Source organism: Podarcis gaigeae (assembly GCF_964106915.1).
Source record: "Podarcis gaigeae genome assembly, chromosome: 9".
Classification (NCBI taxonomy): domain Eukaryota; kingdom Metazoa; phylum Chordata; class Lepidosauria; order Squamata; family Lacertidae; genus Podarcis; species Podarcis gaigeae.
This window is the reverse complement of record NC_139685.1, coordinates 78,718,909-78,744,870: the sequence shown is the minus strand read 5'-3', so window position 1 is coordinate 78,744,870 and position 25,962 is coordinate 78,718,909. Positions and strand designations below refer to the sequence as shown.

Sequence of the window (25,962 nt, the reverse complement as noted above, 5' to 3'; positions counted from 1 at the left end):
CCATTGTGTAAATAATGTATATAAGCAGACATTCTATGAGAACTCCCATTCCTCACTACTATGAGCTGAATAAAGAGCATGAAATCCACTCTCGACTCCGACTATATTTCAAAAGCCATCCACTGCCTCTTGTGGCAGGGAGTTCCATGGTTTAACGACGTGCTGCATGAAGAAGTCCTTTCTTTTCCCTGTCCTGAGACTTCCGACGTTGAGCTGCGTTGCACGTCCACGAGATCTAGCATTTGGGAGAGAGGGAAAGCAACTTCCCTCTAGCCCCTTTCCTCCTGCTGTGCATCATTTGAGAAACCTCTGTCCACTCTGTCCATTTTGGTGGGTTCTGCGCAGGAGACCTTCCCAGTGAATTGGAGCCCCTAGGAAGTGGGAGGTTCCTGGGGGGTCTCGGGCTTCTGCGTGGCCTGGGCAAGCTGTTCCCTGCAAGGGTCAGGAGCCAGCCAGTCCCCCTAGAGTCTGGGCCTGGCAACCCAATCCTGAACTGGGTGTGGGGAGGCCCCGGCATGGCTGTGTTCATGGGAGGTGACCACAGGAATGCCCAGCTGGCAGGCCACCCCTTCCGAGAGTCTCGGGGCTGGGTATCAACTGTCAGGTTCAGCTGGAGATATCCGATCCCAGTGGCGATTCCAGGGAAGGGTAACCAGATAGGCCATAAAATATGCGCCACGATTTGAGACTCGCAAGCGCAGCAAATAACCAATTACCCCAAATAGTTTACAGATTTCGGCTCGCATGTTTTCTGGCTCGTGTTTCGCGTGCTAACTTGTCGCTTAATGGCTTATTTGTCTTAGAGGCAGCAGAAGGCCTGGCTGGCTGGCTGCAAGGAGGTAACCCAACAGCTCTCCAAAGCGGCAGCTCTCTTCGCTGACGGGACGGAAGACTGCATCTTCTTCACGTGCCAATGTTGGCGATCCAATTTAACATTGCACTCTCTCCATCTACTTCCAATGCACTCGTGGCACATAGCATCCCGATGCTGGGATATTCGGGACAGAGAAAAGAACTTCTTCACGCAGCACAGACTGTGGAACTCCCTCCCACAAGGCGCAGTGGTGGTCATGGTCAGGTCCACTTTAAAAGAGGATCTGACAAATTCACAGAGGAGGAGAGAGCTATCAAAAGCTCTTCTCTGCTGCCACGGCTGGAGGCAGCAATACTTCTGAATGCCAGTTGCTGGAAAGGAGAGGAGATTTGCTCTTGGGTTCGAATCCTACTTACAGATTTCCCTTTGGGGCGTGTGGTTGAAGTTGAATCCTGACAAGACAAAAGTAGTGTTTTGGGGGGACAGGGGGCGAGCGGGCGGGTGTGGGGGACTCCCTGGTCCTGAATGGGGTAACTGTGCCCCTGAAGGACCAGGTGCGCAGCCTGGGAGTCATTTTGGACTCACAGCTATCCATGGAGGCACAGATCAATTCTGCGTCCAGGGCAGCTGTCTCCCAGCTCCATCTGGTACGCAGGATGAGACCCTCCCTGCCCGCAGACTGTCTCACCGGAGTGGTGCATGCTCTGGTTATCTCCCACTTGGACTACTGAAGTGTGCTCTATGTGGGGCTACCTTTGAAGCTGACCCAGAAACTGCAACTAATCCAGAATGCGGCAGCTAGACTGGTGACTGGGGGTGGCCGCTGAGACCACATAACACCAGCCTTGAAAGACCTACACTGGCTCCCAGTACGTTTCCAAGCACAATTCAAAGTGTTGGTGCTGACCTTGAAAGCTCTAAATGACCTCAGCCCAGCAGACCTGAAGGAGCATCTCCACCCCCATCGTTCTGCCCGGACACTGGGGTCCAGCGCCGAGGGCCTTCTGGCAGTTCCCTCCCTGCATGAACCCAAGTTACAGGGAACCTGGCAGAGGGCCTTCTTGGTAGTGGTGAAACTCCATTGAATGCCCTCCCACCAGATGTCAAAGAGAAAAACAACTACCTAACATTTAGAAGACATCTGAAGGCAGCCCTGTTTAGGGAAGCTTTTAATGTTTAATAGGTTATTGTATTTTAATATTCTGTTGGAAGCTGCCCAGAGTTGCTGGGGAAACCCAGTCAGATGGATGTGGTATAAATAATAAATTATTATTATTATTATTATTATTATTATTATTATTATTATTAGCCACTTTGAGAACAGGATGCTGGACTGCAGGGGCCATTGGCTGATCCAGCAGGCTCATCTTGTGTATCCATTTCTGGAATTTCTTAAGTTTAGCCATTCCCTCAAGTCCCCCAGATGTGTGTTGGAAACCCTGCAAATTCCGATGACAGAATTGCTTGTTTTCTGTGAATGGCCCCATCTGAGAAATGCAGCTACGAGGATGTAAAGGGATCCGTCCGGCTCACTGTGGGCATTTATCCCCTCCCATCCATCCTGGGCGGTGTGTGTGTGTTGCACTGATGTGCAGTGGCCCAGCTTCCTCAGGGATCATCTCCGTATCTGCGACTTCCCGGCATGTGCTGTACAAGTTAATTTGCAAATGGGGAGGTGAGCAGTGAAACCAAATGCCATGTCATATCTCAAGTACACAGTGTTGCTTTTACATTTGTTTGCTAAGCAAATGAAACAGGGGAGATAAGGCTGCACAATTTTTTTTGTAATGGTAGCTGCTGGACCGAGATTAGGCTGAACCGGACATCATTACAGCTTGGCTGCTATATCAGGGCAGCTGCCAAGCTATCCCAGTATCCTGTTCTCCCAGAGGGCAGCCAGGGGAAAGTCCACAGGCAGGAGCTGGGAGCAACAGGAGCTCTCCCCACCTGACCCTACACTGGGATCCTCAGGATTAGTCCCTCTGGTAATGGCAGAAGCTGAATCAGGCCCCTCTCCAGGTCTGAGACATCAACGTTCCCCCAAACCCTAAACCAGGGGTCAGCAAACTTTTTCAGCAGGGGGCCGGTCCACTGCCCCTCAGACCTTGTGGGGAGCCGGACTATATTTTGCAAGGGGGGGAGAGAACTAATTCCTATGTCCCACAAATAACCCAGAGATGCATTTTAAACAAAAGCACACATTCTACTCATGTAAAAACATGCTGATTCCCGGACCGTCCGCGGGCTGGATTTAGAAAGCGATTGGGCCGCATCCGGCCCCCGGGCCTTAGTTTGCCTAAGTACTTTGGCCACCTCATGAGAAGAGAAGACTCCCTGGAAAAGACCCTGATGTTGGGAAAGATGGAGGGCATAAGGAGAAGGGGGCGACAGAGGACAAGATGGTTGGATAGTGTTTTCGAGGTTACCAGCATGAGTTTGACCAAACTGCGGGAGGCAGTGGAGGACAGAGGTACCTGGCGTGCTCTGGTCCAGGGGGTCACAAAGAGTCGGACACGACTAAATGACTAAACAACAACAAAGGTAAAGGGAGCCCTGACCATTAGGGCCAGTCGTGGTCGACTCTGGGGTTGTGGCACTCATCTCACTTTATTGGCCGAGGGAGCCGGTGTACAGCTTCCAGGTCATGTGGCCAGCAGGATTAAGCCGCTTCTTGCGAAACAGAGCAGCACATGGAAACACCGTTTACCTTCCCACCAGAGCGGTACCTATTTATCTACTTGTACATGACGTGTTTTCGAACTACTAGGTTGGCAGGAGCAGGGACCGAGCAACGGGAGCTCACCTTGTGGTGGGGATTCGAACTGCCGAACTTCTGATCAGCAAGTCCTAGGCTCTGTGGTTTAACTCACAGCGCCACCCGCGTCCCCTAGCATTCAGTTAGGGTCCTCCTAAACTGGTTCTTGTTTTATGGTCACTCCGCACTCTTGAGTGAAGCCTCCCAGATGGTGGGTTTTTCAGACTCTCGACCTCCAGGCCTTGCAGATACAGCGGCTGGGGTCTACACAGGAACAATTTCTATGTTCTTCATGCACTCCCAAGTTCTGAGCACCCACCAATCCTCAAATCCCCCCAAATCACTTGAGAGATGTGTGGAAGGAAAGGGAGTCCCTGAGGCCACGTCAAGGCATCCAGCTATTCCAACTTCATGACCCAATAACTTCCACCCAGCAAGGAATCCTGGGCTTTGCCTCAACCAAATAACCCAATTTTGCGGTTCCAATTTTCTATTTTTCCTTTAATATCAGGACAAATTTTGCAGGCATAAATAGAAGGCTGGGGTTTTCTCATCTTTCTGTGTAACCTGAGAAAACGTCAATCCGACACTCCCAGCCTCCAATTTGTGGCTGTTTCCACCACCTACCACACGCCATTTAAAGAGAAAGGAAAGAAAACCCCAGGTTTGCAAAATAAAGCATAAAGCCGCCGAACCCAGTAATTAGGTGAGAAATGAAGCCATACATACATGGAGGTCGGCCCGGGAAGTTTGCGTGTTAATGAAAGCTGAGCTGGTCATGCCATCCTCAGGCTACAAATTAAAAGCTTTGATTAGTGGCGGAGTTAGACAAGCACAAATCCAACACACAATGGCAGGAGCAAGGGTTGGCTTTTGTAAAAACACAAACAAGGCATAGAAATACAACCTCCCTTATCCAAACGAGCACATGGGAAAGACCTCGAGTCCAAATAACTGGATCTCCAATAACTGAAGGACAAACAAGGTGTGAGGGGGGAAAAAATCCATGCTGACTGGTTTTGTGGATACAGCAGCTGCCTTTGCACATAATGTTTCGCCAAGCCATGGTTTCTCAGGAATGCCTGGCTGTGGAGGAGATGATGGCACCTGCTTGGCTCCTCCTGGGCTTCACCACTAACACTCCTGCTTAGCCAAGACCCTTGGCTGTTGGGCTACAGCACATGGTTAGGGAACAGAAGCCTGAAGAACCGTCCCAGGGATCATGATGACATACAGAGAGCTGCTGAATCAGGCCAATGGCCAATCTGGTGAAGGACTCAGGCACAAGAGCAGCAACTCTCCCCATCCCAACACCCTCCCAGAAACTGGGATGCAGAAACCATAGAGCCAGAGCAGAGCCATCAATAGCCCTCTCCTCCTCCATGGATTTGCCCCGTCCTCTGTTAAAGTCATTGAGGTTGGGGCTTCCTGGGGAAGTGAGTTCCATAGATTAACTGCAGACTGCAGGAAGGAGCACTTTCTTGTATCTATCCTGAACTTTAGATATCGAGCCTTGGCTTAGCCATTGTCTTGCCCTGAGCTAAAAAGCTGGGGGGGGGAGCAAAGGGGGCCAGGATCTTCTATGGGAGGCAGCGCCTTCACATAGTCCTGAGATACTGTGGCTCTGTCTTGCGAACCAGGCCAGTGGGTGGTGGGAGAACTAATTTGAACATCCAAAAAGGCAAGGAGGCAAGAGGGCCTCTGAGGTCTCTGTTTTCATTTGGGCCTGCAGATTTTATACCTTTAAAGCATTTCATGGTGTTGCTTTCAAAGTGCTGTTTTCTGTTTGTTTGTTTGTTTGTTTGTTTGTTTGTTTGTTTGTTCGTTCGTTCGTTCGTTCGTTCGTTCGTTCGTTCGCATTTATATTCCACCTTTTTCTCCAAGTAGTGCAAGGCAGCATACATTATTCTTCCTCTCATTTAATCTCCACAACAACCCTGGGAGGTAGGTCAGGCTGAGAGACAGTGATTGTACCCAAGAGGTATCCAAACCGTGGTCTCCCAGGTTCTAGTCTAGCACTCTATGCCACAGTGTGTTTCAATGCTCCTCACCCCTTTGTTTATTCATTATAAGCTAGGTTTTTTGGGGGGGTCATTTTGGGCATCAGAAGCACAAGATCCTAAATAAGGAGAACAACAGCCTGAACGCCTGCTTGCAAGGGCCAAATACCAGCTATGACTGGGAAATTCAGGGTGTGTGGCAACCCTGAACTAGAGAATGTGGGAAAAGGTGGGAACAGGAGCAAAGAAATAGCCAATATCTTTGTTCCTGTTCCCACATTCTCTAGTTCAGGGCTACCATACACCCCGAATTTCGTAGTCATAGGAAATTGCATCTCAATGCATCCTCATTGCATCTAATGATGCTCAAATACACACAACCCATGGAAACTTTAGGTAAGCAATAACTTTCATGTTGCAGAGATGTGGATAACCGAGGTTAATCAATGCAAAGAGCACAACAAGCTTCCAGAGTTAATCAGGCAAAAGCAGACTGGGATTAAAATCCGAACTCCACCTCTCAGCCTCAGTTCCTCAATCTGAAAAATGGGTATGTCTGTAGCCGATCTCACAGAATTGCTGCAAGATCAAGGACACAGCCCACTGGGAAGTGCTCCTGAGCAAGCCCTATGAAAATGGTGAAACTTGGAGATCTTCCATCCCTGGCTTTCCTCCTGTTGTCTCTCTTCACTGTTAAAATTTAGACTCTTCCCTTACTCGACAAAGGGCTGCATACATTGATAGCACAGAGAGATTATGATAGTCACATTGCAAATCGCAACCATAATCATATTATGCTATAGGAGGGGTGTGCCATATTAGAGCAGTCGAGCAAAAGAGGGCAACAGTCCCCAATGATTCGACAATTGCCTTGCAGAAATATGAAATGATCATTATTAACACCGAATTATGAATCGCTTTCTAAACCACCATCTCAAGGCGACTTTCATATAAAAGAGTCGAAGACACAAACAACCAATTCGCTTAAGTACAAAAGTGCCTAAATACAAAGGTGCATCTTACAGAACCCCCAAATGTTCCTATTTTCCAGGGACAGTCCTGGATTTCCAGAAGCTGGACCAGTTTCTGATTTCATCCTGGAATGTCCTGCTTTTCCTCAGGACGTCCCTGTTTTCACCAGAGAAATGTTGGAGGGAGCTGAGTTATCTGACCCAAGAGCCATCTGAAGAGGGTCCTGTATAGGAAAGTTTTTTAAATGTTCTGTTATGTTTTTCTATATGTTGGAAGCCGCCCAGAGTGCCTGGGGCAAGTCAGTCAGATGGACGGGGTATAAATAATAAGGTTGTTGTTGTTGTTGTTGTTGTTGTGGAATAGGCTATCCACAGTGCTATTTTTCTAGAAAAATAGGTGCCAGAACTCACCATGAACACCTCCTTTGTTCTCTGATATTGGTACTGACGTCCTCCTGAGAGGTGCTGGAACTGAGTTCCAGCTGAAAAGAAGCCCTTGGCGTTCCTATTTTCATAAGAGAAATGTTGGAGGATATGATTTTACCGCCTCACCCAGAACCCCCAAAAACTCAGAAGCCCATGAGATGATTTGAGAGAGAGATGGGCAGAAGGGAAAAAATTCCTCCAGACCCACGCACCATCCCAGTGCCCATCACCAGGGCAGTTTTTTGTAGGTGCCAGAGAGGCCCGTTCACCGGAGGTTTGGTGCTCCCAGTTGCATCTCAACTCTGGAATCCCTGACACGAGCTTCTCATTTTATTTGCAAGGAAACTCTCAGCGCTTCTCCTACCTAAGCTGTGAACTCTCTCCCATCCCATCTTCCCTCTCCGTCTCCTGGCAAACGATCGCCTGGTGGGGAGAGGGGGCTGCACATGTATCTTGCGGTGCCGGTGGCGACAGAGTGTGGCAAACCCAAGTCCCTGTTTGCCCCTGACTCTGCGCCACATCTAAGCGGGATAAATCTTTGGCAATTTAAGCAGCAGCAGAAGGCCAGGGCCTTTGGCAGCAAGCAAGCAGAGAGCCCCTCCGGCAGCTCCAAATAAATTTAATTGGGAGCAGGCTTAAGGACAGGCGGCTGGGTGGAGCAATGGCAGGAGCAGCAGCAAACATCCTGGAGGCGGAATGCCACCCTGACGACAGACACAGAAATGCCAAATCTGTGCCAAAGCTATATATGGGGCTTTAAAGACTTTAACCTTTAAAGCCCTATACGGCCTAGGAGCCTCGTACCTACGGGACCGCCTCTCCTAGTATGTCCCACGGAGGACCTTATGGTCTTCAAACAAAAACATCCTGGAGGTCCCAGGCCCACAGAGAGGTCAGACTGAACTCAACCAGAGCCAGGGCTTTTCAGTTGTGGCCCTGATCCGGTGGAATGCTCTGTTACAAGAGACTAGGGCCCTGTAGGACTTGACATCTTTCCACAGGGCCTGCAAGACAGAGCTGTTCCACCAGGCCTTTGGCCAAGGCACAGTCTGACCCCCTCCTTTGGCAATCCTCACAAAACTCTAGCCCAATGGTTGCCATTAATTTGATTTTGAATTGATTTTAAAATGCTGTGTTACTTTTATTGTTGTTAGCCACTCTGAGCCCGGCTTCGTCTGGGGAGGGCGGGATATAAATAAAATGATGATGGTGGTGATGATGATGATGATGATGCAGGGGCAGACCTGGGTAATATGGTGCCCTGTGAGAGGGCCAACAACCCTTGAGTCACCTTCCCAAAGCCAAGTAAGTGAAGTGCCAGGCTTTGGGAACAAGACACAAGGGCTCTGGCAGGGCACCAGAGCCCTCCCACCCAGGATCATAGCATGCAAGGGCCATGGCCCCGGGGGCACAATATTGAGGGGGTGCGAATCAGATGCAATAATCAGGTGCCAGCTTCTGTGGGGATCCCCATCCTGCCCAGGTGTGTCCTGGTGGACCCTGTCCCCGGCTTCCTGCCCTTCCCTACCTGCCTCCGGGTTCTTCCTGCCTAAGTGTACAGCCTGACATTTGTCCCTATTGAAATTTATTTTATTATCTTGTGCCCAGTTCTCCAATCTGTTAAGGTCATTTTGAATCCTGATTCTGTCTTCTGTGCCACTAACTACCCCTCCCAGTTTGGTGTCATCTGCCAGTTTGATAAGCATCCCCTCAATTCCTTCACCCAAGTCGTTTATAAAGACGTTGAATGACAACGGGCCCAAAACAGAACGCTGCAGCACCTATAACCCTGAAAGCAACCCAAAACACCACCTGAGGTCTGTCTAAACCTCTGCCCTGAGACAAAGTGAGCAACACAAGAACAGCCTCAGATTGAAGTCCACCTGGCCCAGCCTTCTGTTCTCCCAGTGGCCAACCAGCTGCCCTATGGAAGCCCACCAACAGGGTCCCATTGCAACAGCATAGCCTCATCCTCCATTAACGTGATCATCTTTGAAAGCCATCCAAGTTGGTGACCATCACAGACTCTCCTGGAAGCAAATCTCATGGTTGCACCACACACTGAGGATTCCAATTGCCGGAAAGGAAATGGCAACTAAATTTTAAGAAGCCCTTTCTGAAGACGAGAGCCACCTGGCAGCGGAACAGTCTCCTTCACAAGGTGGTGGGCTCTCCTTCGTTGGAGGTTTCAAAGCAGAGGTGGCCACACCAACAGGGATTCTTCAGCTGTGATCCTGCATTGCAGGGGGTTGGACTAGAGGACCCTTGGGGCCCCTCCCAACCCTACAATTCTAAGTCCTTCCTTTCTCATCTCCTGAATCTTCTGAAGTTCAAAGGAGATGCGTCAGAACTGCCTGTTGGAAAGAGAACTGGGTTGCAACTTTCCGCAGAAGGATCTGATCAGCCTCCACTTAAGCCTCGTAGGTTATGGTACTCTTAACGGAGACTGGGGAGAGGGGGGAGATGCCACTTCAAAGGAAGCCACAGTGGAGTCCCAAGAGGCTTGCCAGACCCCAGTCAATCACCATCTTCTCAGCTATAATACCGGGCAGAAGCCCAGAGGAATGCGAGAGGGGACCCCTCCCCTTCTAAGTAAAAGGGCGTCAGCTGCACACACACACACACACACACACACACACACACACACCTTTCTGGCTGCCTGATGAAAGGGCTGCTGAAGGAGGGGAGCAGGGATTGTTTGTTTCCCCACCAATGGACAGGGATGAAGTCATAAGCAATTTCCACGTAATAAAGGCCACGTTGGCAGCTTCCATGTGCCAGGATATGGCACTGCGTGTGGAGAAGTGCTTAGGCAGAGCTCAGCTTGAATGACTCTCTTCCCATCCACCAGATGGAACTGATCTGGTCCAGGAGAGACCAGGATTTGCCCCAGAAGTAAAGCCCTTCATCCACATGACATCACAAAACCTGGATGCGTTTGTTTGTTTGAAGTGCTGGTCTTTGAAGCCCCAAAGGTCCAGGTCTGGGGTATCTCAGGGCTGCCTCTGTCATCTCACCCTCTTTCTTCCTTATTTCCCAACTCTGCCTTTGACCTGGTCATTTTCTTCTCTACTTCCTGAGTCATGTTGCTGTGCACTTGCTGGCCATCCAAGAACCCTCACATCAACACGTTCTTCAGAGTGGGCCCCTCAACACAACAGACCTTCCTCAATCATGGGAGGCATCCCAAGGCATCATCTGAGCCAGCCTGCCAGGCACTGGTTATGCCCATCTCTGGCCTGGCGATGGAGCCCACAGGGCAAGGCAGCACCATGGAGAGCTCCTGATCAGCAACCTGCTCTGAGAAGGATTGGAGGTGGCCTTTTCAGCCTCTGCTTCCAGCCCCTCTCTCTAAGGCTCCCTAAGAACAGAGGCTGCTGGACAAGGCCAATGGCCCACCAGGCCTGGAATCCTTTTCAAGTATTATGAAAGGGTGCGGTAGCGTTTCTCAAGGCACTTTCCTCATGACATGCCCCACTTTTGAAGGAACGGAGCCTCTTAAAGGCCATGTGCCCGACCTTCTGTACCCACTAGCCTCCAATCTGGTGCACTCCCTGTGCTGTTGCATCAGGACAGCCTCTCCTGGTCTGCCCCGCAGAGGACCTTAATGTCCATGAATAACCATAGTTTAGAGGTCCCGGGTCCTAGGGAAGTCAGACTATCCTCCCCCAGGGCCAGGGCCTTCTCAGTGATGGCTCCGACCTGGTGGAATGCTCTATCCCATGAGACCAGGGCCCTGGAGGATTTAACCTCCTTCTGCAGAGCTATTCCACCTGGCTTTCAATCTGAACTTAGCCTGATCTGACCTGGTGGAATGCTCTGTCCCAGGAGACTAGGGCCCTTCAGGATTTAACCTCCTTCCGCAGGGCCTATAAGACAGAGCTATTCCGCCTGGCCTTCAATTTGAATTCAGCCTGATCTTTTATTTCCCTTCTCTTCCCTCCCTCTCCCCTTTTATGAAGATTACCTGCTCTGACACCCCACAGCTAATTCTCCCCTGGTCTCCTCGCTGGCCCAAATAGGACTAACTTAGCCAGCTAGCCCTGGTGATCATCTAATGTTTATTGGATGGATTTCCCCCCTAAATTGATTTTTAAATTCTGAATTTATTGTTATTCACGCTTTATACTGTATTTTATGCTGTTTTTGTTGCATCAGTTAAGTGTTTTAAATTTGTTGTTAGCCGCCCTGAGCCCGGTTTTCTGAACCAGGAAGGGTGGGGTATAAATAAAAATTTATTTATTTTATTTATTCATCAGGAGGTAGATTAGGGATCCAGTAGAAGACACCCATGTTGGTCCGTTGAATTTGTTCCATGTGATGCCCATCAGCGCTTGATTTAGCGGGGGCTCCTGGTCAAAAGCATCAGACTCAGAGTCAGGAATCCCATCTCACTTCTTAGAATCATACAAGTGTAGCATTGGAAGGGGTTACCAAGGGCCATCTAGTCCAACCCCGTGCAATGCAGGAATCTCCTCTGAAGCTTCCATGACAGGTGGCCATCCAACCTCTGCTTAGAAACCTCCAAGGAAGGAGAGTCCACTGCCTTTCAAGCTGTTCTTGCCAGCAGAAGGTTCATCCTAAAGTTTAGCCAGATGACTCTGCAGCCTCTCTGACTCTTTGTCTTGAGCGCTGCTGGACTCTGGGGTCACGACAGGCAAGGAACCGACACAAGCTGTCCCTGACTGGGGTGATGAGAGAAAGGGAACGGGCCTTCCTGTTGCTGATGTTGTGTCCAGCTCAAAGGGAAGGAGGAGCCTTTGGAGAGAACTGGCATGAAAAGGAGGTTCTTGGCAAGACGTGAGTGTTCCCAGGAACGCTGACAACGGCGTGAGGTATCTGCACTCCACAAGAAGCACTTGGAGAGCCTGATCCTTGACCTCTTCCTGACTGTCCTGGGACAGGAACATCTTGTCCTGAGTAGTGTTCAAAGCTACTCCTAACTGATCCAGCATCTGAGGTTGTTCCGTGGTCCTCTCGTCCCCATTCATAATGGAGAAATATATCTTGAGGCAGGCAAGAATGCTCTGGAGAATGGACAGGGCTTGCTTGGAGGAAGGTGGCCTCACCTAGAGGTTGTTCAGACTAGAAGAGGCACCAATGCCTTCTGGGTGCCCAGGTGAAGCACAAGGGTGGTCCAGGTCTGAAGGAGCATCTCCACCCCCATCATTCTGCCCAGACACTGAGGTCCAGTGCCGAGGGCCTTCTGGCAGTTCCCTCATTGTGAGAAGCAAAGCTACAGGGAACCAGGCAGAGGGCCTTCTCGGTGGTGGCACCCACCCTGTGGAACGCCCTCCCACCAGATGTCAAAGAGATAAACAACCACCTGACATTTAGAATACATCTGAAGGCAGCCCTGTTCAGGGAAGTTTTTAATGTGTGACATTTTAATGTATTTTTAATCTTTGTTGGAAGCCGCCCAGAGTGGCTGGGGAAACCCAGCCAGATGGGCGGGGTACAAATAATAAATTCTTATTATTATTATAAAGACTAAGGAAAGGCATCAGATGGAAGAGAAAGCTGGAGTCACAGGAAGACACTGACTGGCTCCAGGTCACCCATTGCTGATTAGAACCAGGTTCTAGTCTCTCTAACCACTATACCACACTGGCTCAATTCAATTCCTGGCATCTCTAGGTAGGTCTGCATTTCCATAGGAAAGAGACCCTGCCTGAAACCCCAGTTGAACTCAGCCATTATGGTAGCCTGCTATATCATTCGGGAAGAGGAATAGGAGGGTGGGGGACTTGGGGTGCCCCCTCATGGGAAATCCCTGAATCTTCACTTCTCCCTGAATCAGGGAGGTCAGTTTTGGCCCAAGAGGAGGAATGAACAGGAGAAGGCATCCAAACTGACGGACCACCCTGGGCAGGGGATACATGCCCAGCAGAGTCCTCAATCTTATAGATTGACAACTGGAAATGCCTTAAAGGATTTCCTTTCACATTTAATTCTAGGGGCCCAATGCCTTCCCCCCACATCTCTGTGGGGGTTTTTTATGTACAATATTTTATGGCTGTGTATACTTAACCTGCAGCCTAGGACCCACGTACCTACGGGTCCGCCTCTCCTGGTATGCCCCGCGGAGGACCTTAAGGTCCACAAATAACAACACTTTGGAGGTCCTGAGCCTCAAGGAGGTAAGATTGGTCTCAGCTAGGGCCAGGGCCTTTTCAGCACTGGCCCCGACGTGGTGGAATGCTCTGTCACAAGAGACCAGGGCCCTGCGGGACTTGACGTCTTTCCACAGGGCCTGCAAGACAGAGCTGTTCCACCAGGCCTTTGGTTTGGACTCAGTCTGACCCTTAGGTTTCCCTCCCCTTATGGTCTTGATCTATGGGCTACTTTAAAATGAGGCTGCATTTTAAATTGCATTTTAACATGTATTTTAAATTTGTGTCCCCCCTCTCTTTTCCCCCTATTATGTTTTTACTGTGATTTTATTGGTGTTAGCTACCCTGATCCCGGCTCTGGCTGGGGAGGGTGGGGTATAAATAAAATTTGTTGTTGTTGTTGTTGTTGTTGTTGTTGTTATTTTCCTCAATAATCCCAGAATCTCCTTATTTGTCCATCAGCATTCATAGTCCTTATTTGCCCCCCAACAAATGAGCTCAAGGCAGCATACCTGGTCCTTCCCTCCTAATTTTCATTTTAAAAATCATGAAAATCCACACAACAACCCTTTGAAGTAGGGAAGGCTGAGAGAGGGAGATTGGCAGCCAAGGGCTCTCACTGAGCTTGACTCACCCCAGAAGAGTTTTCACTTGTGGGCAACACCAACACATCTCTATCGGGGTCCAGCCATGCCCACACCCTGAATCAGAAGTCTCCTCAGATGAGGGGTAGCAGGGGGACAGGACCCCAACATCCACTGCTCCCGGTTAGCAATGTTTTAGGGGTTGCTGCTGCTTTCATTTGATGAAAAATGTGATTTGGGTGCTCTGGATCCAAGCATCCCTTCGCAATTCCAGCTTGTATTCTGAGCTAGAAACCAGAAAGGTTAGCCTTAATTTTCCCCTTTCTTACAGAGCGATTACCTGGACTGGAATGAGAGGCTCTTTGTCATCAATATCAATGAGGACGTCATCCCTTGGGGTGAGGCTCACGTCATCTGAAATACAAAATAAATGAGATTTGCAGAGTGCGGGAAGGCAGGACTGGAATCGTGTGCAAATCACAAGCAGCTCATTCTCCTCTTTCCCAGTTCAGGAGACTCTTTTAAGGACATAAGAACATAAGAAGAGCCTGCAGGATCAGGCCTATGGCTCATCTAGCCAAGCCTCTTGTCCTCACAGTGGCCAACCAAGATGCCAGTTATGGGAAACCAACAAGCAGGATTTGAGCACAAGAACAACTCTCCCCTCCTTTGGTTTCCAGCAACTGGGATTCAGAAGCATTGTTGCCTTCGACTGTGGAAGCAGAGAAGAGCCATCCTGGCTAGGAGCCACCCGTTCTCCTCTCCTCCTCCAGGAATTGGTCCAATTCTCTTCTAAAGCCACCCAGGTGAGTCTTCTGTAGATTTATCAAACCAGCCTTGGAAGTCTTCTTCAGCAAGAACTTCACCCATACGTTGCTTAATTTACAAGGAGGGTTCGTGGTGGATGGATCCACCAGGAAAAGGCAGCTTTCATCAGCCCATAAAGACCATTAGAAGGCCAAACCTTGCCCCGGGATTCAAGAAGACCTCTTGATGACAACTAGAAGGTTGCTGGGTGGGAGGACTTCATCTGTGGGTATTCCATGGACCAGGGAGACCAAGAGGCCATAGCTCAGTGGGAGAGCACTTGCAGAAGGTGCCATGTTCAATGCCTGGCAGTATCTCTTGGTAGGACTGGGAGAGACCTCTGCTTGGGGGACCTGGGGGACCACTGCCAGTCAGTGTAGACAACACTGAGTGTCAGGGACTGGACATCATATGTGGTGGGATTGTAAAAAGGTAAAAGCTTATTGGGAAATGATGTATAATGAGTTGAAGAAAATGGTGAAAACAACTTTTGTAAAAAAAAAAACCTGAAGCCTTTCTACTAGGTATCTTAGGCCAAGATATACCAAAAGAAAAGAGGGCTTTATATGTGTATGCCAATACAGCTGCGAAAATGTTGATTGCCCAAAATTGGAAGACTGGAGAAATACCAACTAAAGAACAATGGCAAGAGAAGTTGATGAATTATGCAGAACTGGCCAAAATGACAGACAGATTAAGAGAAAAAGACAACAGTGTCTTTGAAAAAAGAATGGGAACCATTTATATTATACTTGCAGAAACAATGAAAGTCTATAGACTTGATGGAAGGATTTAAATAAACATTCACATTATTAGCATCAGGAAAAGTGTGGAAGATAGAGAAATAGTACGATGTATTCACTTTTATTTTTATGTTTTTAGGTTTGATGTTACTGTATAAATATGTTATTAGCATTATTTTCTGTTATGAGGTAGCAAAGTGGGTGAAAGGAGAAAGAAACCAGAAACGGAAGTTGGGGGAAGCCCAGAAGGGGAGGGAGGAAGGAACGCTAGTAAATGTTGTGGATATGAGATGTATGTAATGAATGAAAAAGAAAAAATGATTTTATTTTTTTTAAGGGACTGGACATCAGAGGAGGAATGGTGGAGATCACCTTCCCGGGAAGAGAAGGACAGTATAGATTTACAACGGTGGTTTGCAGAAGGTCATGACTCTGAGACATAAGAGGGACAAAACTGGGAGATAATGGAAGAAGAAAGGGAGGAAGCAGCAGGGCCAGGACAGCTGACTGACACGTTATCTTTCGAAAGAACTCCAGACCCGACCCGCTCGGAGGACAGTGAAAGCGGTAGAACAGAAAGTGAATAAGCAAAAGATCTTGCATAGCCACTGTATCTTAAGGGGGGGCAAAAGGGGGGGAGGAGATTATTCAGAGCAATACCATTATCCAAGAGATGACATGCTATGTCTCTCTCTGTGAATAATGAATCAAATACCAGCCTGACCTTCCCCGGCTTGCCATACCTGCATGCATTTCAGGGAACACAACCTCCTCCTTGTAGGGATCGCAGAAAAATGCTTCCAGAGAGCGGATGGTGCACTGGCCCACCACCGGCTTCCGGCCAAAGGGCCTGTTGTCAATCACTTTGATGATGATGGGGGGACAGTACAGATCTTCCCTTGGCAAGTTCTGAAACAAGAAGCAGAATTAGCACAGCAAGACAAAGAAAGAGAGGGAGGAAGCAGAGGAAGAGGAGAAAGAGGGAGGGTGGATTTCTTGACATGTTAAGTATAATTGTTGAATTGCACTCTGAAATGGAGAATGCCTTAGGTATATTGCTGAAAGGGTTTAACATTGGAAATTTCCCTTGAAGCATTCTGAAGCTCTCTGAGCTCTAACAAGTTAACTACTGCTGTTCTCTGCTCACTTACACAAGAGTGTCTAACTTTAGATTACATGATCAAGGCATTCAATTGCAAATCGCCATCTTGAAGGGGAGGTGCCTTTGTCTTTTGTTCCCAGATACAGTTTACCTGGGTCATATAAATGAGCCTCCCCAGGACCGGCATAGCCTTAGGCTAGATGCAGGCTAATGCAACCTGTGGGAGAGACAGAGCTTTGATTTTTGCTCTGATCGTAATTATTTTATATATTGAAGAAAAAGAACCCATGCTTGGATAAGCGTAAGACTTTTGGAATTGCTTGGATGTGTCATGGATTGATTTGTATCTGTTTTGAAGGAGTTCTGGTTAGTAAAGCTTGGAAGCACATTTCTGGGTCTGGACCATTTTTATTCCAAAAGGAATATGCATCCTATTACTTCAAGCAGTGCAATGTAATTATCTGCAATAGTATAAAGATAATAATAATAATAATAATAATAATAATAATAATAATAATAATAATTTTATTTATATCCCGCCCTCCCCAGCCGAAGCCGGGCTCAGGGCGGCTAACAACAATCAAATAATCAAACAGTCAAATAATCACACATTCTAAAAATATTTCATTATAAAAATTAATTCAAATCAAATTGATGGCAACCGATTAAGCAAAATTCTGTGCAGGTTGCCAGAGGAGGGAGTCAGGCTGCGCCCTGACCAAAGGCCTGGTGGAACAACTCTGTCTTGCAGGCCCTGCGGAAAGATGTCAGGTCCCGCAGGGCCCTAGTCTCTTGTGAGAGAGCGTTCCACCAGATTGGAGCCACAGCCGAGAAGGCCCTGGCTCTAGTTGAGGCCAGCCTAACCTCTCTGAGGCCTGGGACCTTGAGGATGTTATTATTTGCAGACCATAGGTTTCTCTGTGGGGCATACCAGGAGAGGCGGTCCCATAGGTACCAGGGTCCTAGGCCGTATAGGGCTTTAAAGGTTAAAACCAGCACCTTAAACCTGATCCTGTACTCCACCGGGAGCCAGTGCAGTTGGTATAGTACCGGATGAATGTGATCTCACAGCGAAGACCCCATAAGGAGTCTCGCCGCGGCATTCTGCACCCGCTGGAGTTTCTGGGTCAGTCTCAAGGGCAGTCCCACGTAGAGCGAGTTACAATAATCCAGTCTGGAGGTGACCGTCGCGTGGATCACAGTGGCTAGGTCAGGGTGAGAGAGATAAGGGGCCAACTGCTTAGCTTGGCGGAGATATAAAAATGCCGCCTTTGTTATAGCTGTAATCTGCGCCTCCATAGAGAGGGAGGTATCGAAGATTACACCCAAACTCTTAATGGACGGTGCTGGCACTAATTGCACCCCCGCAAGAGATGGGAGTTGCCCCCTCAATCCCATATCTTCCCGCCCCAGCCAGAGGACCTCTGTCTTCAAAGGATTTAACTTCAACCGGCTCCTGGAAGAGGGGGGGTTGGACTAGATGATCTCAGGATCCCTCCCGACTCTTTGATTGTATGATTCAAAGAGCAAAGGTGATTCTCCAGCCAAGGATGACAAGAGAGAGGTGCAATGAGCATGCAGAATGGGGGCCTCTCACTCACCACTTCCATGAAGAGGACAGAGATGTCAAAGTTGGGGTTCTTCTTGAGGTTCTTGATGACGCACGACTGAACCATCTGTCCTCCACACTCCACCAGGAGACTGGGAGAGGTCACGCTGGCCAGCTGGTAGCTTTTCAGGTTCCGGAGGCCCCAGGCCAATATCTAAATTCGGGAAGGACAAAAGGAAAGAAGAAGAATCGCTTATCTTTGGCTGAACGGAGGAATGAAAGGAACCTGTGAGCTTGCCAAGGTAAGGTTCATTACTGAGTTATTTGAAGCTTGACAGATCGCTCTCCTTCCCAGGCCGAGAGAAAAATGGCGAAAACAGAATATTTATTGGGACAGTGCGATTTTTGCAGCTGCTGCTGCTAAAGTTGCAAAACAATGACACACAGGGCAGAGCAATGGAGAACTTCTGAAACAACAATGGGATACCAGCTCCGCCCAAGGCATGATGGAGAACAGCAACAACTGGGAAAGATAGACAGAATATTTTACAAGGACAGGAAGAAACATCACGGACAGAATAATTGCCACACACAGGAAGACAAAGATATAGTTTGAATGCTTCACCTATAGATTTGTAAATCATGTAATATGCCAATAAGAATGGAAGTCGTTAAAGTTGCAGTTGTTGTATAAGGGAGTCTTATTTTGACTGGAGTGTAATTGAAATGAATAAGATTTTAGAATGCAGAAATAAAGTAAATCATCAAACTATCAATTATAGCGGGACGCGGCTGGCACTGTGGGTTAAACCACAGAGCCTAGGACTTGACGATCAGAAGGTCGGCGGTTCAAATCCCCACAACGGGGTGAGTTCCCGTTGCTCTGTCCCTGCTCCTGCCAACCTAGCAGTTTGAAAGCACATCAAAGTGCAAGTAGATAAATAGGTACTGCTCCGGCGGGAAGGTAAATGGCATTTCCGTGCGTTGCTCTGGTTCGCCAGAAGCGGCTTAGTCATGCCAGACACATGACCCGGAAGCTGTACGCCGGCTCCCTCGGCCAATAAAGCGAGATGAGTGCCGCAACCCCAGAGTTGGCCACGACTGGACCTCATGGTCAGGGGTCCCTTTACCTTCACCTTCTCAATTATAGCACATGGAGGGCCACCTGTATTGTATCATTTGGTACCATTGATTGGCATTGGTAATTGTATTGTAATTTGGCATTGCTATAATGAGGCTATGATTGGATTATTGTAATTGAAAACTAATAAAAATTGTTCTCAAAAAGGAAATGGCACCCAAAGGTGTGCAGTCATAGAAGAGAGAGGAAACCGTTGAGAAAAGGAGAAACTCCTTGACGTGGCAACTCAACGTGGCCAAATCAATTTAATGCATTCATGTCCCACCATCTTCTCCAAAGATCTCAAGGTGGCGGAATGGTTCTCCCTTCTACTCATTTAATCTAAACACAACCAACCTGCAAGGTAGGCTGAGAAGCAGTGAAGGGCCCAAAGTGATGGAGTCAACTTCATGGCCAAGTAGGGACTGGAACCCAGCTCTGACCCTCTCACCACTGCATCCTGCTGGCTCGCGACACAATCCCTTTGGTGTAGCTTGTTAGGGAAGGGCCATAGCTCAGGGGGAGAGCACCTGCTTTTCAAGCGGAAGGTCCCAGATTCAAATTCACAACAGCACCTCCAGGGCGGGCCAGGTATGTGCCCCAGAGAGCTGCTGTTGGCCAGTGAGGACCAAGCTAAGCTGGGCAGACAAATGGTCTGTCTTGGGATAAAGCAGAACCCCATGGGGGAAAGAAACCCCTCAAAGCAAAGAGGGGAAAGGGGTTAGACTTCTCAGTAAAGGGAAGTTAGTAATAATAATAATAATTTATTATTTATACCTCGCCCATCTGGCTGGGCTTCCCCAGCCACTCTGGGCGGCTTCCAACAAATATTAAAATACAGTAATGCATCAAACATTAAAAGCTTCCCTAAACAGGGCTGCCTTCAGATGTCTTCTAAAAGTTTGGTAGTTGTTCTCTTTGACATTTGGTGGGAAGGCGTTCCACAGGGCGGACGCTACTACCGAGAAGGCCCTCTGCCTGGTTTCCCGTAACTTGGGTTCTCGCAGTGAGGGAACCACCAGAAGGCCCTCGGTGCTGGACCTCAGTGTCCAGGCAGAACGATAGGGGTGGAGAGGCTCCTTAAGATATACTGGGCCGAGGCCGTTTAGGGCTTTAAAGGTCAACACCAGCACTTTGAATTGTGCTCGGAAACATACTGGGAGCCAATGTAGGTCTTTCAAGACCGGTGTTATGTGGTCTTGGCGGCCGCTCCCAATCACCAGTCTGGCTGCCGCATTCTGGATTAATTGCAGTTTCCGAGTCACCTTCAAAGGTAGCCCCACATAGAGCACATTGCAGTAGTCCAAGCGGGAGATAACCAGAGCTTGCACCACTCTGGCGAGACAGACCATGGGCAGGGAGGGTCTCATCCTGCATACCAGATGGAGCTGGGAGACAGCTGCCCTGGACACAGAATTGACCTGTGCTTCCATGGACAGCTGTGAGTCTAGAATGACTCCCAGGCTGCGCACCTGGTCCTTCAGGGGCACAGTGACCCCATTCAGGACCAGGGAGTCACCGACCCCTCGAAAATCAGCATCGTATTGTCAGAACTGATGAATTGTGCCTGATCATATCAAATGAAAGTTTCTCTCTCCCAGAGGATTGTTCGTGGCCCCCCAGGCATGGCTGACGTGGCCTCTGGCACCCACCTCAATGGCTGTACGTTGAAGGACGGGCTTGATCCCCTGAGGGACCATGAAGATGTTGGGCTCTCTCTGGGGCGGAGGGTAAGGCAGGTCCAAATCTTCAGACTGGAACAGAAAGGGAAAGGAGTCAGGTTAAATCAGCAATGATACACTGGGCAGGGGATTTGGGGCACAATATTCAACTTTCAGATTGGGAAAGGTTATGCAACACCAATCTGAAATTCACGGCATGTTGTACGCTGAAAGAAAATTATACAAAAATGATGTACAGGTGGTATCTGACTCCTAGTAAGTTAGCAAAAATGTGTAAGACAAGTACAAATACCTGCTGGAAATGTAAGGAAAAAGAAGGTACCTTTTATCATATGTGGTGGCCGTCTAAAGTAATAAAAGCATTCTGGGAAATGATATAGAATGAAATGGAAAAAATGTTTAAAATAACTTTGATTTCATTTAAAAACCAGAAGCCTTTTTATTAGGAATTGTAGGTGCCGATATTCCAAAGGATCAGAAAAGGCGTTTTATGTGTGCAACAACTGCCGTGCAGATGTTACTAGCCCAGAGATGGAAAGAAGATAAAGTCCTGATCAGAGAGGAATAGCAAACCAAGCTAGGAGACCACTGTAAGCAGATGAAAACATTAGCAGGGTTTTAATAACACTTGTAATGTAACAAGTATTATGGGCAATATGGACAGATTTAAAATATGGATTATGAAATAATATGCAGTTGACAACGTTGACAATAAGACCCAAGGAGGGGATGGAAGGAAGTCTAGAGATTCAGAGAAATCTCTAAACATTGATATTTATTTGGTATTGTTATAACTCTACACTTGTAAAATGAAATAAAAATTATTTTCAAAAATAAGAGGAAGGAAGGAAGGAAGGAAGGAAGGAAGGAAGGAAGAAGAAGAAGAAGAAGAAGAAGAAGAAGAAGAAGAAGAAGAAGAAGAAGAAGAAGAAGAAGAAGAAGGGGAAGAAGTCAGAAGCACCATTCGGCTTCCTTCACACAGCAAGGCAAACACAACTGGCGTGCAATGATTTCAATCGGGAGCTGGGTAACGCATTGCAGAGGGTTGTGTTCGAATAGTCCGTTCCACCTTAAGGACAGACGTGGAATTGTTGTGTGTCACATGTCTGTTTACACTCCAGCACAGCTTGCTGGGAACTTCCGTTTGTGTCTAGCTTTTGCTTTTTGCTGTCTCACTTTGGACATGAAGGAGATCAGACATGTTTTCCTTTTGTCCTGATGTATGCTGAATAAACTGCTTGTAAATATGCTCAGAGCTGGACCATAAAGAAGGCTGATTGCTGAAGAATGGATGCTTTTGAATTCTGGTGCTGGAGGAGACTCTTGAGAGTCCCATGGGCTGCAAGAAGATCAAACCTCTCCATTCTTAGGGAAATCAGCCCTGAGTGCTCACTGGAAGGACAGATCCTGAAGCTGAGGCTCCAAGACTTTGGCCACCTCATGAGAAGACTCCCTGGAAAAGACCCTGATGTTGGGAAAGATGGAGGGCACAAGGAGAAGGGGACGACAGAGATGGTTGGACAGTGTCATAAATTGAGTTTGACCAAACTGCGGGAGGCAGTGGAAGACAGGAGTGCCTGGTGTGCTCTGCTCCAGGGGGTCATGAAGAGTTGGACATGACTAAACAACTAAACAACAACAACAACAATATCTGTGTCCTTGTGTGAGTTATTTCCCAACGAGGGGGTGACTGCGGGGTCTCGACACGCAATCTTATCTGTGGTGGCTCCTAAACTGCGAACCTGGCACCTTCATTGAACAGGATGCTGAAGATGCACATCCTTGACCTGGCCCGAGACCCTTGCGATGCCTGTTTTTATGCCTTATTTTTATTTTCATGGTTACAGGGTTGAAGGGTGTGAGAATAATAATAATAATAATATTTGAACTCATCACAGTGAAGCCGCTTCCAGAGTCTTCCTTCCTGCTCTGCCTTCGCCCTAGTTTTCCCAGCAGGAAAAGTTCCCAAGGTTCATCCTAACCATGATCTTTTCTAGTCACCGGAGCAAAAGGAAAACCCTCGGGGTCTGGGGGTGGGGACCAGGCGCCCCCGAACCAAAGGCAGCAGTTGGAAGCAATTTAGGAGCCAGTCACTCTTTCCAGGCTAAAGTATTATTGCATTAAATGAAGGAGGCAGATACATTTCAAACATCAGATCAGGCCATATTTATTTATAGATCCCTATATGTGTGCATTAATAAGGCCACGGAGAGGGATGCCGGGCGGTGGCCTGCCAGAGGCGCTCCGACGTCGGCTCGCAATTTTCCTCGGCGGTTGCCAGGAGCTGCCAAATCAAAACAGCTTGTCGGGAGCAGTGGCGCTGCCAGGTCCGCTCGGGGGAAACTGGAGCCATGGATGTCTTTCCCGATAGAGCAAACCGGGAGGATTTAGGGGGTTGGGTGCATAGCAGGGACCCTATCTTCTCTAAGCCAGGCTACTGTTCTGCCAACGGCTGCAAGGTTGGCAGTGCCACCATTCAAAGGAGGGCATGAGCTATTGCCATCAGCTGGACGACCGTGATGCGCTCTGGGTGGGGCTGCCCTTGGCCCTGGTGCAGAAGCGGATGGGAGTAGCCGGCCAAGAACCTGTGGCGCCATTCTTAGCTGCCACTGGCTGCCTGCTTAATCCCAAGTCAGGCTCAGGGTCCTTGCATAAATTTACAAATCCATGAACTACTTCGCCTGAGCCCTAATATCCCAGCTCAATCCCTGATATCTTCTCCAGGCATGCCATTGGCCGTTCCTCGAGTTGGTGAGGTTTGTTTGACCACAATGAGAAACCGAGCCTTTCGTGTCATGTGGAACTCTCTGCCACTGGAGATTCAGCAGGCGCCTTCTCTTTCGACTTTTAACTGCCTGCCTAAACCCTGCTTCCAGCTAGTGTAGACAAGACTGATCTAGACTGGCCAGTGGCCTGACTCTCCTTCGTTCCTGTGACATCATCTGCATCTTTGGTACGCAAGACCCAACCTAATTGGGTATTGATTAGATGCTGGGTATTGATTAGCTGTCAGTTAGCCAGGACAAAAAAATTCCTTCCAGTAGCACCTTAAAGACCAACTAAGTTAGTTCTTGGTATGAGCTTTCGTGTGCATGCACACTTCTTCAGATACACTGAAACAGAAGTCACCAGACCCTTCTATATAGTGAGAAGGTGGGGAGGGGTATTACTCAGAAGGGTGGTGGGAATGGGTGATTGGCAGATAGCTGTGATGAGCCTGTTGACGACTCTTAACGACTGCAGTAGGTCTTACAGGAAAAAGCAAGGGGTGAGAAGGTGAAAAATGGCTTTGTCATGTATAATGAGATAAGAATCCAAGGTCTTTGTTCAGACCAGGTCTCTCCATGGTTTTAAGTTGGGTAATAAGTTGCAATTCAGCAGCTTCTCTTTCCAGTCTATTTCTGAAATTCCTTTGTAGTAAAACAGCTACTTTGAGATCTTGTATAGAATGTCCTGGGAGATTGAAGTGTTCTCCTACTGGTTTCTCTGTCTTGTGATTCCTGATGTCAGATTTATGTCCGTTTATTCTTTGGCGTAAGGTTTGGCCTGTTTGTCCAATATAGAGAGCTGAAGTTAGCCAGGAGACCTCGAGCTAGATGGCAATCACTGTTAATTGTATACATTGTGATTTGCTGTTATTTATTTATTGATTATAGATTGGTAATTCTTTATTGTGGATGATGAGTGTAAAATCTTTATTATTTGCTGATGTTTAACTTTATGGTTTGCTATTAGATTCTGATGGCTTGTTGAATATTGCTTTGTTTGATAGAAGCTGCTTATATTAAAGTTATTGTGACTTTTTCTATTGGATCAGATGGTTGCTGTTTGATGTTATATTATGTTTTGATGTGTGTCGGAAGCTGTCCAGAGTGGGTTTGGTATAAATAAAATAAAATAATAAAATAAAATAAAATCATTATCATCATTACCATCATCAGAGTGAACTTTGCTTAGGAGGTTGAGTCCCACCCCAATGCTTAGATTTGCTTTAGAAGTAGAAAGCGAAGCATGAGAAATGTCAGAGCTGCTGGTCAGGCCGGCATGCAAGAAAGACAGTCCAGGAATTAGTTGAGCCAGGCTGGACAAGCCGGGACAGAGTCTGCCCTTCTACAGGAACACAGAGTCATCCCTGATGAGCCAGTCGCTGAAATACCACATTTTGGCCACACACAGAGGGGGCGCTGCAGCACAGAGCAAGCCAGCAAGCCAAGCCAGTAGGAAGGTGCCATGGTGGCTCAGAGATCAAGGGCTCTGGCAGGATTTACCCCCCCCACCAGCAAAGGGGTCTCTGGCGGGCCCCATCCTCTCTCTGCAGCACCTACTGGCAGCAGTAAGCAGAACCCCAATGGCTGCCATACAGCTGGCTACAGGAGCCACTACTTATAAGTCCCCATTGCGGGACGTCCAAATGGCAGCTCCCAGACTCGGTGCCGACGGGAAAATTGGGGGAGAAATATAATTTGAAGAAGGGCCTGGTGGGGTATCAGCAATTTCCCAAGAATGCCGGGTGCTGGCGCCAGGCTGAGATAGGCTGCCAGACTCTCTTGTTTGGCAACTTATGGGAAACAAAAGCGGGGGGGGGGGCCAAATTCAGCAGCGAGCTTCCAGATTTGGGCTCCCAAATTTCAGGAATGGGAAGGGCCTGCATTTTTAAACATTCTTTTTTAAAAAACGCCGTTCATCCAGGCATTTGCAACTGGGCACCATTAAAACTCTCTGAACCACCACCCTGCCAAATAATATACCAACTTCACATATCTTCTGGCTCTGAGAAAAACAGGGGGCATTGGCAAACACACACACCCCAACCGCAGGGGTGCTGTAAAGATTAAGTCTGCAAAAATCCCGCTTGCCAAACGGACTCCGTGACCCATGATGCTGAGCAGGAAATTAGAATGGCTGGGTAGCAAAGGGTTAAGGCAGTCATCTGTGAAGCGTGAGCAACGGGCAAAAAAGAGCCTCAGACATTTATTCTGCAGATTTGGGGTGGGGGTGGGGGTGAGGTTTCTTCCAACATTTAAGGCAAGGAGAAGAGAAGCGTGGCCAAATCAAGGAGAAATCCAGGTGCATTTCATAGGAAAGACCTGATAATAATTGCTCTGAAGGGGGCATTTTGGCCCAGCACTGCCATTCCAACAGCAGCCTAGCAGAAGCCTCTGGTCTTTGGTCCCTGGCATCCGAGATACAGTGCTCCTGTCTGTGGAGGTTCTGCTTTTAGCCCCCATGGCTATCTGGTAGCCTTCATCCTCCAGGAGGAGTGCTCTGAAGCTCTTTGGCCCAGTTGCCCAGTCCC

General features: G+C 48.2%; 1 protein-coding gene and 2 long non-coding RNA genes across 10 annotated transcripts in view; 2 read left to right on the top strand and 1 right to left on the bottom strand.

Annotated features, from left to right (window-relative positions):
• The window catches only part of LOC310853040, a 484,331-nt gene that overhangs the window by 130,917 nt on the left and 327,452 nt on the right, over nucleotides 1-25,962 (top strand). The gene's annotated exons all lie outside the window — the stretch shown is intronic.
• Nucleotides 1-25,962, bottom strand: part of DYSF (dysferlin) — a 180,428-nt gene that overhangs the window by 41,963 nt on the left and 112,503 nt on the right. For 4 of the 8 annotated variants that reach the window (XM_083757038.1, XM_083757040.1, XM_083757039.1 and 1 more), the window contains 5 exons: nucleotides 20,637-20,738; nucleotides 17,917-18,078; nucleotides 15,957-16,122; nucleotides 14,004-14,077; nucleotides 4,299-4,361 (listed from right to left, as the gene is read on the bottom strand). In XM_083757038.1, coding sequence (XP_083613164.1) covers nucleotides 4,299-4,361; nucleotides 14,004-14,077; nucleotides 15,957-16,122; nucleotides 17,917-18,078; nucleotides 20,637-20,738 — 567 coding nt within the window. The remainder of the gene's footprint in view (nucleotides 1-4,298; nucleotides 4,362-14,003; nucleotides 14,078-15,956; nucleotides 16,123-17,916; nucleotides 18,079-20,636; nucleotides 20,739-25,962) is intronic. The other 4 variants (XM_083757042.1, XM_083757044.1, XM_083757043.1 and 1 more) reach the window with 1 other exon arrangement.
• The window catches only part of LOC310853044, a 182,502-nt gene that overhangs the window by 112,429 nt on the left and 44,111 nt on the right, over nucleotides 1-25,962 (top strand). The window lies entirely within an intron of this gene.